Here is an 18743-nt window from a genome sequence, read left to right on the forward strand (position 1 = left end):
TCACGATGCCTCCTGGACGCCTCCCTGGGGAGGTGTTTCGGGCATGTCCTGCCGGCAGGAGGCCCCCGGGTCGACCCAGGACACGTTGGAGAGGTTACATCTCCAGTCTGGTCCGGGAACGCCTTGGGGTCCTGCCGGAGGAGCTGGTGGAGGTGGTTGGGGAGAGGACGGTGTGGAGCTCCCTAGTTGGGATGCTGCCCCCGCGACCCGGATAAGCGGAGGAAGACGACGACGACAGCTAATTGCAGCAACAAGGTTGGAGGTTCAATTCCCAGCAGCAACCTTTCTGCATGGAGTTAGCATGTTCTCCCAATGCATGTGTGTGCTTTCACCAGATACTCCAATTCACTCCTGTTAGTTTGACTAGCTGAATGCTTAAGTCTTCGTCACCTTTGTTAGGGTGTCACTCAGGGTTCTGTTTCGAGGCCCTATCTATTTCTTGTTCACATGATCCCCTTCAAAACATTTGTTATGCAGATGACATTTATATGTATTTTTAAGCCTTTTAAGGACTCTAAATTTAGATAAGTGCTTAGACTGTGTGAAAAGTTAGAGGGCTAAAATGTTTCTCCAACTAAGAAAACAGGGAAAACCCTGTTTGTGCTCCAGAAAATCAGGCAGAACTACTAACGGAAACTAGAGATGCCCAATATCGACTTTTAAAAAATCTATAACGGATATTATCTAATTCTTAGTTTCTGACACCAATAAAAACCAATACAGATATAAGCAGGGTCCCCTTTAATGACAAAAGTAAAAATGTAGGTTACTAACATCACATATCTCCTATCATGCATGCTTAAGCTTTAAACATTATGAGCACAAGTTGACAACTACTTCAATTTAGGTTAGTAATAGAAATAACGTCATATTTTAATTAGTCTCCAACAGCAGCTGAATGACATTCTTCCTGAGATAATCCTGACAAACACTCTGTGACACCTTTAGACCAAAGGTAATTATTAAGTTCATTATGGGAAAAAGTTTCCTTAATAAGTTAACTAATAGCACCAGTAAATGCATTAAAACTGATCAAAGTGAAACATCACTTTTACAAACAATATAATTGTTTGTAAAAGTGACAGACTGAGTGCTCTGAACTCTGACCTATCACTGTTCCTGGTGCTTACATGGAAGCAAACGGCTGACAAATAACACAGCCTTGCATTATATGTTGGTGCCATGGAGAACATTTGTCTTTGTAACTTTTGAGGTGTTTAGGGAATGTTTGGGTGTGTGTTGAAGTTATTTAGTTGATAAAATGTAAGCGGTGGGAGCATATACAGGCTAAGCTAGGCTAAGCACTATGCTAAGATGTGTGTGTTGGTCATTAATTCTAATTTTTATTCTGTATATTGTAGTTATGTTAATAAAACATTTAGAAACATCTTCAGTTAAGAAAAGCAAGCTTTCACTGAAGATTCTTGTGTTGGTTTAGGTTGTTTGCTAGCTGGCTAGCTACACATAGCTGCATGCCCTAAAGACAGCAGATCCTCTCTACACAAGGAAAAATACTAATTACTCCAAAGTTGTGCCAAATAAAACAAAAATATCTCCAAAACTAAACCTCAGATCTGTCATATTTTGACATTTCGAGAGAGATTAGAGGAAGCCGAAGAGTTCGATGTAAATTAATGGTATGTAAAAATTTTTTTAAAAACAAGCAAGAAACCAATACCGATATCAAATTCTAATGCCAATATCGATAATAGGCCAATAATATCGGACATCCCTGATGGACCCTCTTGGTCCTCTAGCCTCCTACACAAAGTTCTCCTTCAGGAACCTCAGGGTAAACTTTCACTGTGGTTTCATTTTAGATGGTCATGTTCAGACTTTGATTCCCTCAACTTTATATCAGATAAGAAACACAAGTAGCATTATTTCTCAATCCCAACAGGAAATTGTTTTTACAATTTTTAGATAACTGTAACTCATTATTCACCCGTGTGCATAAAACTTGACTGGCCAATCTGAAGGTTGTGCAAAATGGACGTCTGGCCAAATCACCAACATTTTCTCACATAACACCGCTCCATTTCTAGCTCAATTAGCTCCTCCTCCGCTCAAGAGTAGATAATGAGAGCTTCCAGTTAAAGCCTTGAGTGGTCAAACACTGGCATACATCAGATATATTTTTCATCTGTATGTCCCTAACAGATCGCTGCTGTCATGTGACCAAGGCGTGATGATTGCGGTTATAAAAGCCTGAAAACTTATGTCAAAGAGCTTCTCAGCAGCACCAGGACTGTACTTTAAAGTCTGCAGACACAGTTGAGCTTCTTCAAAAGCCAATACAAAACTTATCTTTGTTGTTTTAATTAAACACTGATTTACTGCCATGTCATGTTTTTATTGCTGTGCTCTTCTGTTCGTTACTTTGGGACAACTGTTTTAAAGGGTGCTTTAAAAATAACGTTTTACTATTTCAATTATGTTTAATTACACCCAAAAGCAACAGTTTATGTCCTCTATGCTCACTGTACCATTATTTTTCATTTTCATCATCTTTATATGATGCAAACAGAAATGTACCAGGACTGGATGGGACTGTGTGCTTTCCCCCAGTGGAATGAAGCTAAAGAAGGTAAAGTGTCACATTCACCTGATCTTCACCCTACACGAGCTCAGTTTGACTGACATCTGTCAGCCTCTACGATGAGAGCTGTTACGGCTTTTTTCACAGTCACTGAACACCAGCCACGAGTCAGGAAAACTCTTTCAGGAAGTGTTGACTTCAGAACATGAATCAAAAGGAGGGACATTACATTAACTTGCAAGACTGAGAAAAAAGGTTGATTGGAACATCTGGTCGCCCTAAGTTACAATATGACACACAACATAAACTTATGTCAAACTTATTAATGACAATTAAATGATCTCCAAGTTTATCTTCCATTTACTTGTCGTAGGCTTTGTAAATGTGCCCCTTACTTGTTTGATTGTAACAAATGTGTAACGTGCTAACAAGCTTGTCTTCGTGTTGTTGGTGTCCGACTTGTGTCTTGCTGTGATGGGATCTCATTTTTCACCGGATGAAACAGGCCAGTTTGTAGGGAGGCAGCATTCATGTTCTTTGTAACAACAGTGAACACAGCAGGTGTGGAGGTGACCTTTGCTGTAAAAGAGGGACCACATTTTTCTTGCAGGAAGCAACAGAAACGCGGACGAGAACAAATTGGTTTATGTCTCTTTCTGTCCCGGGTCCGTATTAATGAAAGTCACACTGTTTTAAACTTTCATTAGACTACCGCTGGTAAATTCTTCAGTTCAGATTGACACGGACATACCACATGCAGGATGTCTCCATCGTGTTTAGGCGTTTCCTGAAACACTGTGGACTGACAGCCTGCGCACGCTATCTTATAGAGTGAACTGGCTAAAGGCAGCAGACTTTGGCTCCTCCACTCACTACAAACAACAGCAGATCCAAATATTCTTCAGCCAAGCACCAAATAAAATTGGCCCTCTCAATAGTGAAACAAGCCAACATTTTGCAATACAAAATGAAATGATGCCAAGGTCGTTTTCAACTCCCACCTGGGACAATATTTCTACTCAGAACAGCAGAAACGGCACTAGAACGCTCCTAAGTGCTCAAACTGAGCCCTGATCAATCTGCAGAAGCATTCACGCTGTGGACAAAAAGGATAATGTCCAAATCACACAGCATTTTATTTTTTACTGAATTAATGCACTTATGATGATGCAACATGTGTTAAGTTTGTTCCTGATGGTTCAGAAAAAATGTGATTGACTAAAAAAGCACTAAAGGGCGCAGATGGAGCAGCTATTAGAACAATTCAACTTTCTCACAGTGAAAATGAAAAAAAAAAAGTACTAATGACTTGTTGAGAATCCTCGCTATTTGCCTCAGACTCCGGCTGTGGTTCTCCGTCCACTTTCTCTGCTTCCAGTTCAAAAAACTATCTGAACTGCCTGGTGGACATTTATCCTTCTCATCATCCTCTATATAAGCCTAATAAAAGCCTACTAAACTGCAGAGACAATATATCTGTCCGGATCGCTCCAAAATATGAAGTTTACCATCAATATCTGTCTAATTGTTTGTTGTTACTCCGTTCGCGCCACTCCTTTCCCGGACGAAGCGGCTCCTTTTTGCGCACATCTCGTTACTCGTGCGGCCTTCCTCTCTCTCTCAGCTACATAATGATACTTTTTATCAGTTTAATATGTGAGATTTCCACCAGCAGCAAAAGGATCTCATGTTTTTGTGGGTTTTTTTATGTTCACAAGCACATTCCCTCTCACGGATTACTAAACTGCTGTTTTGACAAGTTATCAGATTGTCTAAAAATAGGTCGTTTTTTTAGTTAAGTAAAACTTCGCTTTTACGTTGCCTATTGACAAAATGTAAAAACTGGGGTGTAGTTTATAATCTCCTTTTTAAAGCTGAATTGAAACCGAAACTCAGGGAGGCGGAGTCTTGCTGCTACATTATCCCAAATCAGACCTGTTCAAAAGACCCCAGAGGGTTAATTCAGTTATAGTGGTGAGGAAACAAATGTTTAATGCTAATATGTTTTCAAAATTTGCTATAACAGCTTTAAACGGTCTCTCAGTCTAAGTTGAATTACTGACTGATGAATGGAGTTTGGTACAATATTCTCTTTTTTCCAGTTTCACCTGTGTTTGTGCTAAAACGGCTGTTGGAGTGAAAGGAGTTCATGTCATCTTTCAGCTGAACCTTTCCCACAAAACCCCCACACACCTGCTCTGACCTGTTTAAACTTTGACTGAGACCCCTATCTGAGCTACGGAGCTCTGAAAAGGGTGGGGCTTTCTCAGTTGTTTCATCATAATTTATGACTTAATTTCTAACAGTTTTTGATTTTTTAAGTTTTACTTTGAATGACTGCTGATTGCTTACTGGGATATGAAAGTGGACACAAAATGTGGCACCTATTTTAGAGAGCATATGTACTACAGGTTAGTGCATGGGTTTGAACATGGGTCTAAATGTGGAGACATCCGTTAGTCTCATCGGAGGTGAGATGCGACGTTATCGGAGGCTGTGAAGGCGGGCGTGAACAGCTGCGTTTCAGCTTAGAACTCCACTTGTGTCACTGTTGATTAGCAAACAGCTGGCTGCTTTATCTTCAACACTTTGCACACGACTTCCATCAGCGCGACTTCAAAAAAGTCACACATCAAAGAGCCCATCAGCCTAATTGCTGCACCGAAAACGTCCTTTCTTGAAATACTGCTTGATGCTCGGCCCTCCTGCGCAGCGACCAGATCAAACTCAATTAGCCGGGAAATGCTGCGCCAAGACACTATTAGAGGTGAGTCATTATCGTTATGACTTTTGTTTAAAATCAGCAAAGCGTGTGCTCGTGTAGGAGGCGTTCTGTGAAGACATCCCTGGGAGCTCTGCTGAAGATATCCACTGCAGACATAATTGGGTCAATAAAAGCGGACCTCAGCAGACTGGGACAAAGTGGCCTGAGCCAGCACGGCACACGGCGGTAACACAACACGTTCACTTGCACTCGCTTTCTCTGCTCACACTCTGACTTGGACTTATTAGAGCAGCACAATCATTTTTCTTTCTGTGGCCAGGATCATGACTCGGACAAACCCCAGAAGGCCAAAGATACATTTTCTCTCTATCATAAGACCCTCCCAGAGCTCTGAACTTAGGGGACTGTACTATATGAGAAACCTCCATGTTGTCACTGCTTCCAATTTTCAAATAAACGCCCTGATTTTCTTCTTTTTTATAGTTCACAAGGAGAAAATGGAAAAGTAACAGTGTTATTCTTTCTAAAATGAATAAAAGCAACATAAGAATACATACTAAGCTGGTACTCCAGGAGATATCCGGTGAGGATCCCATTAGGCTCTGAAGGAGGGGTCCAGGTCAGAGAGATGGAATGCCTCTGTACATCTGTGACTCTGAAAACTGGATTTTTCTCTGGGACTGTCAGTACACACACACACACACACACACACACACACACACACACGAAAAATAAGCAGCAACCCACTTCTCTCAGCTATTATTAGATTGCCCCTTCAGTATACGTGAATCGATCCACCCCGTGCTGGTTTTCCACAGTTCCTACCTCCCTCTGGGGTTTTGAAGTTTATGGGATGGCTGCCGGGGCCGTTGCCCCGCCCGTTGAAGGTCATGACGATGAGGCTGTACTCAGAGAAAGGCGTCAGTCCCGGCACAGTGGCGTGGTTCCGATCCCCGGGGAACGTCAGCATGTGTTTGTCTCCGTGGCGTTTCTTCGAGTCCACTAAACTCCTCAGCCGCCACCAGTTTATCTGGATTGGAAGATAGACGAACAGCGTTTCTACACGCTATGTGTGCTTCATGTGAGGAAATGCTGGACGTATTTCTTTGATGGTGTGAGCAGGTAAACAATGAAATGGTCAGTAGAGAAGACAGACTGAGGTGAGAGAAGCAACTGTTCAGAGCAAGGTCAGGGCCATTCCTTTTAAAATGTGTCCAAAAGCAAAGCTATGTTTGGTGAGGTATTACCCTGTAGCCTCCCAAGTGTCCACGCAGCTTGTCCTTGTGTACTGGTGTCCAGGTAACCTTGACTACAGAGCTGTTCATCACCTCCACAGCTACATCGTCAGGTGCAGTTGAGGGAACTGCAAACAAACATCAGAGTTGGCGAGTGATTCTGCAGCAGAACAACTAAAACGACACAACAGCTAGATCTCTAGAGCTCATCTACAAAAACAGGATTCTAAGAACCCACGATAGTAATTTAGAAGGATAAGCAGCTACAGAATGAACGCCACATTTCATACCACCAGGTTTATCTCGGCACACAACACTGAATAAGTGTCACAACCTGAGGTGACCTCCTGAGGGCAGATCCAGAAGAAAGCTACACAAAGAAGAAAATATTCTTGTTATACTGAGAATGACTTTTTTGGAGCCAAATTTTAGTACTTTCAAGGTGAGTTTTCAAGACTTTTTAGTACTTTCAGCACACCATCAATCCATCCATCCATTTTCGGCCGCTTATCCGGGGTTGGGGCGCACGGGCAGTAGCCTAAGCAGGGAGGTCCAGATTTCCCTCTCTCCAGCCACTTGGACCAGCTCCTCAGGGGGAATTCTAAGGTGTTCCCTGGCCAGCTGTGAGACAGTCTGTCCAGCGTGTCCTGGGTCTTCCTTTAGGCCTTCTCCCAGTTGGATGTGCCCAGAAAACCTTAGCAGGGAGGTGTCTAGGAGGCATTCTAACTAGATGCCCAAGCCACCTCAACTGGCTCCTTTTCGATGTGGAGGTGCAGCGGGTCTATGCTCAGCCCCTCCCGGATGACCGAGCTTCTCACCCTATCTCTAAGGGAGAGCCCAGACACCCTGCAGGAAAACCTAATTTCGGCTGCTTGTATACGCGATCTCATTGTTTCGGTCACTACCCAAAGCTCATACTTTCAGCACACTATTGATGATTTAAACACACTGAAAAGTTACCCTAAAGATGATAAGAACCCTTTTTCTGCCTAGATTGTGTATGACTGTTTGTTTTCACATTTTTATCACAGTAAATAAAAATGTCCCATTATCTGTTTTGCGTGACAAATGGGCATCGTTAGAAAGATGGCACCCATGAGAACTCCGAGTTTTCCGCTTATAGAGTTTAGTCGTTCACAACCATAGCATTTTTTCTGAACCACACTTGCTCGTGAGAATGCTACCTGCTAGCTTAGCATTAGCAATTCTGCTCGTAGTTTAACTCCTGATCCCAAACATTGGACCTTTTCTGCCTTTTATATTGGTTTGTGTCTTTGCTGGTTTCTCTCTTGTCCTCCACAGCACCTCGATCGTAGCGCACCAGTAAAATGTGTTCAGACTGTGGAGCGCACATTCAACGAAGCTTCGAATCAATAAAAAATTATTGAAGAATTTAATGAATCAAACCATTCGAATAGTTCGATGATTTGTTTCAGCCCTAAAGGAAACATTTAAATAAATGTGTTTTTACCAGATTTAGTTAAGCTTTGGTCAAGACCACTGTGTAACTGACTGTTTAAAATAGGTTTGGATTTGCAGACTTGAGTGCAATAAAAACCTATTGGGATAATCATTTTAGCTGTAATGGTCCAAATACCTTCAATCATGCGGGACGGCTGCTTAAGATAAAGCAGTGAGTCATATTTCTGTTGTGATCATGTACTGTAATATTGATAAATTTGTTCAGCCATGAAAGTGCCCTCATTTAAAGTTCCAGTCCCACACATTCCAGCTGCATCCAAACGTATCCCCCACATCTAAATAAACTCTTTCTTCTTTAAGCTCAAACTGCAACAAATGTTCAGCTTCAGCTGACAAAAAGATGTGGGTGGAAGGTCTGTGATCTTCTGTGCTTTGATGCATGGAAACCAAAAGACTATTTCAGTCATTTAGTTTCCCTATGTTAAATATCTTTGAACTGCATTCCTGGAAAAACAAAAAATACCCCAAACTTTAATTTTAAAGCTGCAAAAACCGGTATTTCTTCCATCAGGCTGGCTGACAAATTTCAGAGGAAAGGCAGAACACTTCACACAGAAAAACAAATGGATGTAAAACTATGTGACACAAAGAACAGTAGAGTAATTGGCTGTTTGTACTCGTTGTGCTGACATCACTCTGTTCTCAGCTTTTGTTTCAGTCTCCAAACTTCTGCACGGAATAAGGGAGTATCAGCCGCACCACGTCTACCATTTGGTACGGAGCAGATGGGATAGGCCGAGTCATCACAACATTTACCGAGCAGATATGATGACATCACAACCAAATTGTGTGTGAAACGACACCAAAATGCTACACAATGAGCATCAACACCTGAGTCGCTGCTGAGAAAAAACAAAAAGTGCTTATTTAAATAGAACTGACACAGGATTACTCACAGTCCTCTCCTGAGTAGCCGCTCACGATCCTGGGCTCCGGGCCCCACCCCTGGTTGTTCTTGGCTTGGACCTTGATTTCATACGGCACAAACGTGGGTGTGTTCTTAACCACAAACGAGTGTCTCTTCACAGTGTGTTCGGTCCATTCCTCCTCCACGTCCTGGCGCCTGTAGCTGACCTTGTACTCCAGACCAGGGCCATTGTGCTCAATGGGCAACAGGGGCTGAAGGGTTTAAGGAGGGGAACAGCAGATCAATCAAATGTGTTAAAGTGTTCTCTCGTGTTAGATCTGACTGACTTACAGGATCTTAAATGATCCAGACGCCTTCTCCGGGGCTCCCCTCTGCTACTAAACATTTTCATTTATTACTGAAACTCAATAATTATTAAATGGGTTGGGTTCAGTTCTCAGGTTATGAGTTCTTAGAGTCTACCTATTATAGTTTGACAGGCTCTATCATTGGCGGTTTTTAAATCTAGTTTAAAGACCCACTTCTACTACTTGATTTTTAGACAGTGACTCCTTTTATTGTTTTATTGTATTATTGTTTTAATGTATTTTTTTTAGTATTCCTCATTTTATTTGCTTTATTGATCAGTATTTTTATCCTCTGTTTTTTTTTTTTTTTTGTTGCTTTGATTGGTGATTTGGTCCAACCTGTGCAGCACTTTGGGCAGCTCCCATGCTGCATTTTAAATGTGCTATACAAATAAACTTTGGTACGGTATGGTAATGATATTTTCCTTCTGTTTCCAAGGTTTCTGTGGGGTTCCCAACTTTCTTATCTTTGGTAGATAATGTAACGTCACAAAATGGACTGATTTTAAAGATCCCACAGGTCATATGCAGCCAGAGCAAATAACCCTGGCTACTACATGTCCTGCTGTATCTTCCCTTGTCAGGAGTCTGTGAGTCAGCACAACTCAGCATTTCATTCAGATGACTTCATCAGCTGAGCGCAACTTCATCAGATAATAAAGATGAACAGTAGCATTCCTTTCCCCAAGGTTCCTCACAAGAGAACTCTTTAGATAAACGTTTTATTATCCAAAAGAAAAAGAAGATTTCATAATTAAAGTAATCATTTTATAATTCAAAATAATCATTAAAGAAAGAAGATTTTATGATTAAAAATCATTACATATTGCCATGTATAATTAAGCAATGAAATGTTCATGAATCTGTACTCAAGGATTGTTTAAGTATGCTTACTGGATTAGGTCATAACCATCTGCTCACACCAGACAGAGAGTCTAAGATAAGATTGCATGACACATAACTAACCTTGTCCCTAGACTCAGAGACTCTGCGTCTCAGAGCGTGTTTCTGAGATTCTTGGTAAGTTTGGTAATCGGGCATTTAAATCAGCCGCTCCGCTTTCTCGTCAGTCGGGAGAGAAAACTGAAGACTGGCCATCTCTTAGCAGATCTCTAGCTCAGAAAGATTTTGACAGGCTGTCAAAACCTTAAAGCTTTTTGCACCTGCGAAGCTGATGAAGAACAAGATAGTTTTCCTGCAGAACAAAGCTGACTCAAACTCCTTCAGAGTTTAAGACGCTTGATTCCATTCATCTATCGTTGTGACCCGGAGGCATCTGAGGACTGATTTGGTCACATCGAGGTTACTCTACGAACCAGGTGCAGTGGGTCGTCGGCTCCTGGACATCTCAGATCCCATCGGGGTCTCCAAATGGGTGAGGTAGACACAACGAGACAGCAACTGCATGTGGTTCTGATAATAGCAACTTAAATAGTTTAGATGCAAACCAAATTATTTTATATCCAGAACGCACGTCTCCGAAGATACGGAGATTCTGATTAATCATCTCATATTCACATATAGTTTTCAGACACCCATCTTTCACAGGACAATAGTTTAAACCATTTGCCAAGTCTTAATTGTTTGTAAAATAAATTCTTATTTGTTTGCAAACACTGACTGGTTCTTGAATCAAAAACGAAGTGTGAAAGATCCCTTAATAATTAAAAGAATCCTTGAACCTTCTAATTAATCATCCTAAGACCAAGCAAGGTGATATTCTATAATTAATAGAGTATTACAGCTATTGGTCACGAGTAATGAGAATAGAAATAAATAGCTTTTAAAGCAATTAATTTAGCCCACATCACTACTATTTTCCATTACATTCAAAAAAGAAACATTTTTTCAAGTGTCTGGACTCAAATATTTATTTATTGACTTGTATTTAAGGAGGATAACAAAAATGGTTCCTGTTCCCTTTCTTTTGTTGGATTGATCACAACACTGACATGAATCTGTAGCCTATTGTTCATTTTTGGGTTTGTTTTGGCGGATCACATCTTCAGCACACTATCAATCCATCCATCTTGAATTGGTTGACTCAGTGAGGTAATCCTTTGTACACTGCAAAAACTGATTTCTAAAAAAGTAAAATAAGCCTCTTTTTTAGACATTTTGTCTTATGTTTAGATAAAAAGTGTAAAATGAAGCTTTTTTGACTTTCTTAGAAATCTGTTTTTGCAGTGTAGATCTAATAATTATCTTCTGACAGTTGTATTAAATAGTTCCGTGGTCTATGGGGACAATGTGCATAAAAAGACAGACTCACAACTACCCTGTAAAATTTCAGCTCAGTAAATGTAGGAAAATGAAATACATCAGTTTTTATTTATTCTATTTAAAACATATAGTTTTTATCTGTTTTATTTAATATTTACAGAAACACCATTGACTAGTCCAACATGCCTTTCAGTTTTACTACTACTACTACTACTAATAATAATAATAATAATAATAATAATAATAATAATAATAAAAACTTATAGCGTTTGTTTAGGACACTCTCACATTCACACAGTGCTAGTGATGGTAAGCTACGTTGTAGCCACAGCCGCCCTGGGGCGTTCTGACAGAGGCGAGGCTGCTATTTGGCGCCATTGGCCCCTCTGACCACCACCAACCCAGGCAAGTTGGGTGAAGTGTCTTGCTCAAGGACATAACAGCAGAATAACCCTTGCGGGGGCTGGAATCGAGCCCATGACCCTCTGATCATGAGGCAACCAGCTCTACCTCCTGAGCTACTGTTGCCCCAAATTATATTGCCTGATATTTAAATTAGCATATTAAATTAAATATAAATTGTAGTTATTTATAAATAAAAAAAATCAATGCTTGCCTTTTTTAATTCCTATGAGATCATGTTTAATCTGAACTGGGAATAAAAACTTGACAGTTTACAGAAAGAGCCAGGGTCTCAGAGGGATTTGGGTAAAAATAAACAACTACTAAAAACAATCAACAAGTTATTATTGTCATTTAGAAGTCAGTGTGATACTGTATGGCCTTAATTTTGATGTTAATACATTTGAAACATTTTGTAACTTTTAAGGATCATGCAGAAACTCTTTATGAGGAGGACCAACTGTCTTTGGCGGCCATCTTTAATGAAGCTGGCTCCAAAACTTAATCAGTTGGAGATGAGCGTCCAATGAAGAATTCGGTCTACTCCATATTCCAATATTTTGCACACAGAAAAACAAAAACATTACCAACCAACTTTTATCTCTGGGCAAAAACAAGATACAGCCCCACTGTCGGCCTGTGGTGGAGTTTCATCTAATAAAACAGCGACCCGATCCAGCAGCAGGACTTTAATTTGATACAAGGCTTGCTAAGCTTCATCTCCACACAGAAGTCCAACTATGAGGAACAAAATGAGGAACCATTATCCACAAAAGTAAATGGTTAACAGCAGGAGAACGGGCACATCTATGAATCAGCCACACTAACATGACAGGGCAGCACATATAAAAGGAGAGATTCATCTTCCTACAGTAAAGGCAAACAGATGAGTGTGAATGTTAAAAGGAAGACTTTCTTTAACCACCTCCTTTTGCTTCCTAATCAAAGGAAATGGAGCAGCTTTCAATAGAAACCAATTACAAAAGGGCTTTTCTCAATCTGCCCGCTGAGTGAAATATCAGAAGTGGGCTTTTTCTGTTTCTAAAATTATTGGTAATTGCAAATGAAACATTGATAAAACTTCAACTCTGTTCTCGGAGAGGAGTTCTATGAGTGCCAGAGCCTGTATTGGAAGTGAATAATTCACTATGTAAAGGTAGGCCGCTCAGCAGAATGTGCAGTAACAGGATAATGGAGCAGCCGACTCTGGTTCTTACCTCCCAGTTGATATCCATTTCATGTGGCAAATGACCTTCGATTTTGATATTTTCAGGGTTCTTGTCTGGGGCTGTACAAAAAGAAGCAATATAGATTTTGTCAGCATTGTTAGTGGGAGAAATGTCCAGTGAAAGAGGCACACAAGAGAGCAGGTTTTCAACAAGAGTGGATTCAATTATGTGGCGGGTCTGAGCGTTTTAAAGTTCACAGAGCCGCAGTGTTGGCAGCTCGAGTGGCCCCAGGAGACCTTATCAAAAATACTATTATAAACACTGGAAGGAGGACGCGTCCAACCTGCAGGGGGGGTTCTGTACATCTCTGTGGGCTTGCTAGGAGGCCCTGCTCCTACAGAGTTCACGCCGTAGACTCGGAAACGGTATTCGACGTGGCCGTGGAGTCTCAGGACAGCTGAGTTTTGGTTCCTGGATACTCGGAGCAGCTCCCTCCACTTCCCCATCTCCCACTTGTTTTCCTCATACTCGATAATGAAGTCTGTTGACAAGCAGAGAGACAATCAGAGTGAGTCTTCCTTATCTAGCCAGCAGCTGTGCAGAACACACCCCTGAAACCCCGCTCCGGAGGGACGGATCACAATCCACACTCAGGTGAATCAATAATGACTGCATTTAGATGGTATCGAGCGCATCTATTGTACATGCTCATAAACGTGTGTCGTGTTGATCCCCTTCATGCATGTGCTGGTTGCTTCTACCTGTGATGGAGCTGTTGTGATCGTCTCCAGGGATCCATGTCAGTTTCACACTCCTGCCCCTGTGTTCAGACAGAACCAGGTTTTCCGGAGCATCGGGAACATCTGAAACCCAACAGAGCGGATTAAGGAAGTCACACGAGACGGGAAAGGCCAAAAGACCAGATGGATGTGTCAACGATTTAGATCCTTTAGACAACATGTCACACATGGAAGTAGCTCCTGAGAAGAACGAGGGCTTGAATGTTGGCTCACCTAACACCATGAGGAGGGCCGAGGCTTCATCCTGGTCCACCGGAGTCCGAGCCACACATCTATACACCCCCTGGTCTCCGTGGCTCACATTGACGATGTGAAGAACACTATCCTCCACAAAGTATCTGTTAACAGAGGCAGGGAGACACAATATCGACTGACCCAACTGAGAAGTAAAGCCACTTTTCAGTCAAGACAAAGTCTGAAACGTTTTTAAAGAAATGAACACAATCCCAGGCCCTACCGTAGATTCACGGTGTCGTTGAAAGAGATCTCTATGTCGTCTTTCTCCCACACGAGTTCAAAGTCGTGGCTGAAGGACTCGTCATACTCTGCCAGGCAGGAGAGCAGGGCCTCTGAGCCTTTTAAGATCTGCTGGTCCTCTGGGGTCACTACGATTCTAGTGGCATCTTCCACAAGAAGGACGAGTTAGTGAAACTGCAGGGTATGATGGGCTGCTGCATCAACAGATAAACGTGTGTATACCTTTAACATAAAGCATGGCGTCGATGTTGGATGATCCCTCCGTGTTTTTTGCCAAACACGTGTACTGTCCTGCGTCACTTTTCTCTGCTCTGGAGATCTCCAACGAGCCGTCGTCATGAATCTTAAATCTAGAACCTTCCACAGATTCAGAGGAGTCATCTTTACTCCTGGAGAACAGAAAATAGAACCCTTGGTAAAATCTAAGGAATGGTTATCAAACTGGAGAGCAAAAGGTCCTGATTTCTAGATAAGGTCAAAGGTCAAAAACAATTAGAGAAGCAAATCCCTTTTGTTAGGTTTGTTGACAACCACAAAGAAAAGTCAATTTCTTGTTTTAACCGCTCTTCTACCTTTGTTCTTAGATCTCTTCCCAATGAAAGCGTTTGATGTTTTTCTTTCATTACTGTATGTAATTAAAAATTCAATTTCTTCTTTATTTTTTACCTTCATGCTGTGGTTTAATATCATTTTTATTGTTGCCGATGTCTTGTTCTTTATTAATTTTATTTTACATCAACTTTTAATTGTTTTTAATGCACTTTACAAAGAAATTAGACTGAAGCGTGGTTTTATGACATATTAGTTGCCTAAACTTGATTAACTTAATTACATTCGTAACAAATGAGGTGCCTGACTTTTTTTCTCTCCCCATGTCCCGTCTGGAAGCCTTACAGATTTAATCTCAGATGGAGCCTCAAAGCTTCTGCTTTAATGATACTTAAAACTTTATAGTTTTTGCTTTTTGAATGCTTTATAATTCCGACCAGACACAGAGACAGAGGTGAAAGAGAAAGGAAGAGACAGGGGGGGGGGGTTGTTGGTCCACAAAAATAAACAATCAATGATGAACAAGAGTCTGCTTCTAGACCTGCAGAAGGAGAAAAAAAGAAAAGGGACACACAATAATACACCAGGAGCAAGCTATCACTGTGTCAACCTGATGAGGAAATATATAATCAACATTGTTTTACTGAACAATCACATGATAATAAATCACAGTGCATTTAGTGCCAACCACAGCCTTAAGACATGTGTTGAAAATGCCCAAGTCCATACTTATGAGAGCACCATGTGAGCACCTGTGTGCGTTCACACGCCTGTGTATGTAAGGTTTCTCTATAGGAGAGTCCAATAGAGAGTGTGAGGGGCCACAGATCTGCCCCCAAAGATGTGTAGGAGATGGAGGGAGCTCCAAGTCCCAGAGATCCAGGAGCTGCCCTAGAGCGCAGGCACCCCAGGGAGGCTGTAACCAGAAAAGCCCCAGTCCCCCCTCTGGAGACGCAGAGGATTGCCCCGGGGGGCCACAACCAGCAGCTGGCCGAGCCCGGAACCCAGCGACCAGGAACCTAGGGGCAACCACCCCCACCGGAGACCCAACAGTGCCCAGGGACTCAGATCCCGGCAGGCAGCCACCGGGATCGATCAGGCAGACTCCAAAAATCTTAAACCCCCTGACCCGGGAGTCACAAACACTCAGGCAGACCAAGGCACCACACTCCACACCAACTGTGGCAGGGGGAGGGTAGGCAAAGATGTGTACCAGCACAAGAAGTCCCGGGAGAGGGGAGGAGTCCAAGACCCTACCTGACATATATAGTCATACAATGAGGTGCCTGACTTTAAAGTGCAACCAAAAACAAAATATGTTCCATTTCTTTTTCCGCATTTTCCATTTGATCATGATCTGACTTTTTAATTTCATCCCAATTTTTCACCCAAGAAGTACTTAATTGTACAGTGAAACAATAAAAGTTCAACAAATAATCAGAAAAAGAATACAAGAATAAATATTGACAGTTCTTAACCCTTTGGGCGCCAGAGTTGTTTCAAGAAAATATTCAATTTTAACATGACTACTTCAAAGGACTGTAGCTTGGAAATGATTAGAGATAAAGGTAAACTGTAAATGAAAAAAAAATAAAAAATAAATAAAGGTTTGTATTGGGAGCAAATGCACGTATTTAATTAGCATATTATGACATCATCACTTTTCCAAATTGAAATGCATCACGTTTACAGATGTTCCTTCCTATGTTTTTATGTTTTGTTTTGAAAAGGTTTATTTCTATATACATATATGAAGCTCTTTTGAAATGTTTTTATTTCATTTTAAAATTTTGCTGGAGTTGCTCCCGGTGAGAGGCGGAGGGCTGGGGTTGGCTTTTGTTAGCCCCAAGACTCTCTGCCTGTGTGTTGGGGTTTACCCCGGGGAATGAGAGGGTAGCTTCCCTGCGCCTTCGGGTCGGGGAACGGGTCCTGACTGTTGTTTGTGCTTATGGGCCAAATATCAGTTTAGAGTACCCACCCTTTTTGGAGTCCCTGGGGCGAGTGCTAGATAGTGCTCCATCAGGGGACTCCATTGTTCTGCGGGGGACTTCAATGCTCACGTGGGCAATGACAGCTTGACCTGGAAGGGTGTGATTTGGAGGAACGGCCCGCCTGATCTGAACTTGAGTGATGTTTCGTTATTGGACTTCTGTGCAAGCCGTAGTTTGGGCATAACGAACACCATGTTCGAACGTAAGGATGCCCATCGGTACACTTGGTACCAGGGCAGCCTAGGTCGCAGGTTGATGATAGACTTTGTAGTCGTATCATCTGACCTGCGGCCGTATGTTTTAAACACCCGAGTGAAGAGAGGAGCGGAGCTGTCAACTGATCACCACTTGGTGGTGAGTTGGATCAGATGGCAGGGGAAGATACCACGTAGACCTGGCAGACCCAAACACATAGTGAGGGTCTGCTGGGAATGCCTGGCAGAAGAACCTGTTACGACGGACTTCAACTCCCACCTCCGGCAGAGCTTTGACTGCGTCCCGAGAGCAGCGGGGGACATTGACTCCGAGTGGGCCTTGTTCCACTCTGCGATTGTTGAGGCGGCTGTTGCTAGCTGTGGTCGCAAGGTGACCGGTGCCAGTCGTGGTGGCAACCCCAGTACCCGCTGGTAGACACCAGAGGTTCGGGGAGCTGTCAGGCTGAAGAAGGAGGCCTACAGGATGTGGCTGGTCTGTGGGTTTCCGGAGGCAGCAGACAGGTACCGGATAGCCAAGCGGGGTACAGCAGTGGCAGTTGCCGAGGCAAAATCTCGTGCGTGGGAGGAGTTTGGTGAGGCCATGGAGAAAGACTATCGATCGGCTCCAAAGAGATTCTGGCAAACTGTCCAGCGCCTCAGGAGAGGAAGGCAGAAACTCACTTACACTGTTTACAGAGGGGATGGGGAGCTGCTGACGTCAACTGAGGCTATAGTCGGACGGTGGAAGGAATATTTTGAGGAGTTCCTCAATCTCACCTATGCGCATTCCGAGGAGGGACCAGAGCCGGGAGACCTGGGGATGGACTGTCCAATCTCGGGGGCAGAAGTTGCTGAGGTAGTCAAACAACTACACAGCAGCGGAGCCCTGGGGGCAGATGAGGTTCGTCCTGGGTTTCTCAAGGCTATGGATGTTGTAGGGCTGCCATGGTTGACACATCTCTGCAACATTGTGTGGTCATCGGGGGCAGTTCCTAGGGAGTGGCAGACCGGGGTGGTGGTCCCCATCTTTAAGAAGGGTGACCTGAGGGTGTGTTCCAACTATAGGGGGATCACACTCCTCAGCCTCCCTGGAAAGGTCTACTCCAAGGTACTGGAGAGGAGGGTCCGATTGATAGTTGAATCTCAGATTGAGGAGGAGCAATGTGGTTTTTGTCCTGGCCGTGGAACTGTGGACCAGCTCTACACCCTTGCGAGGGTGATGGAGGGGGCATGGGAGTTTGCCCAACCAATCCACATGTGCTTTGTGGATTTGGAGAAGGCTTATGACCGTGTCCCCAGGGGCACCCTGTGGGGGACGCTCCAGGAGTATGGGGTGGGTGGCTTTCTGTTAAGGGCCATTCAGTCCCTTTACCAGAGGAGCGAGAGTTTGGTCCGCATAGCCGGTAGTAAGTCTGACCTGTTCCCGGTGAGGGTTGGACGCCGCCAGGCCTGCCCTTTGTCACCGGTTCTGTTCATTACCTTTATGGACAGAATTTCTAGGCGCAGCCATGGTGTGGAGTGTGTGGAGTTTGGTGGCAGGAGAATCTCGTCTCTGCTTTTTGCGGATGATGTGGTCCTCCTAGCTTCATCCAGCTCTGACCTTCAGCTCTTGCTGGGTAGGCTCGCGGCCGAGTGTGAAGCGGCTGGGATGAGGATCAGCACCTCCAAATCTGAGACCATGGTTCTCGACCGGAAAAGGGTCGCTTGCCAACTCCGGGTCGGGGGAGAGGTCCTACCTCAAG

General features: G+C 43.0%; 1 protein-coding gene across 7 annotated transcripts in view; it reads right to left on the bottom strand.

Moving 5' to 3' along the window:
* The window catches only part of chl1b (cell adhesion molecule L1-like b), a 150159-nt gene that overhangs the window by 17004 nt on the left and 114412 nt on the right, over positions 1 to 18743 (bottom strand). For all 7 annotated transcript variants that reach the window (XM_054748388.2, XM_054748377.2, XM_054748400.2 and 4 more), the window contains 10 exons: positions 14490 to 14656; positions 14248 to 14413; positions 14004 to 14128; positions 13752 to 13853; positions 13334 to 13531; positions 13039 to 13109; positions 8878 to 9100; positions 6512 to 6627; positions 6090 to 6294; positions 5822 to 5944 (listed from right to left, as the gene is read on the bottom strand). In XM_054748388.2, coding sequence (XP_054604363.2) covers positions 5822 to 5944; positions 6090 to 6294; positions 6512 to 6627; positions 8878 to 9100; positions 13039 to 13109; positions 13334 to 13531; positions 13752 to 13853; positions 14004 to 14128; positions 14248 to 14413; positions 14490 to 14656 — 1496 coding nt within the window. The remainder of the gene's footprint in view (positions 1 to 5821; positions 5945 to 6089; positions 6295 to 6511; positions 6628 to 8877; positions 9101 to 13038; positions 13110 to 13333; positions 13532 to 13751; positions 13854 to 14003; positions 14129 to 14247; positions 14414 to 14489; positions 14657 to 18743) is intronic.

The sequence above is a fragment of the Nothobranchius furzeri genome, chromosome 3, assembly GCF_043380555.1.
Source record: "Nothobranchius furzeri strain GRZ-AD chromosome 3, NfurGRZ-RIMD1, whole genome shotgun sequence".
Taxonomy (NCBI): domain Eukaryota; kingdom Metazoa; phylum Chordata; class Actinopteri; order Cyprinodontiformes; family Nothobranchiidae; genus Nothobranchius; species Nothobranchius furzeri.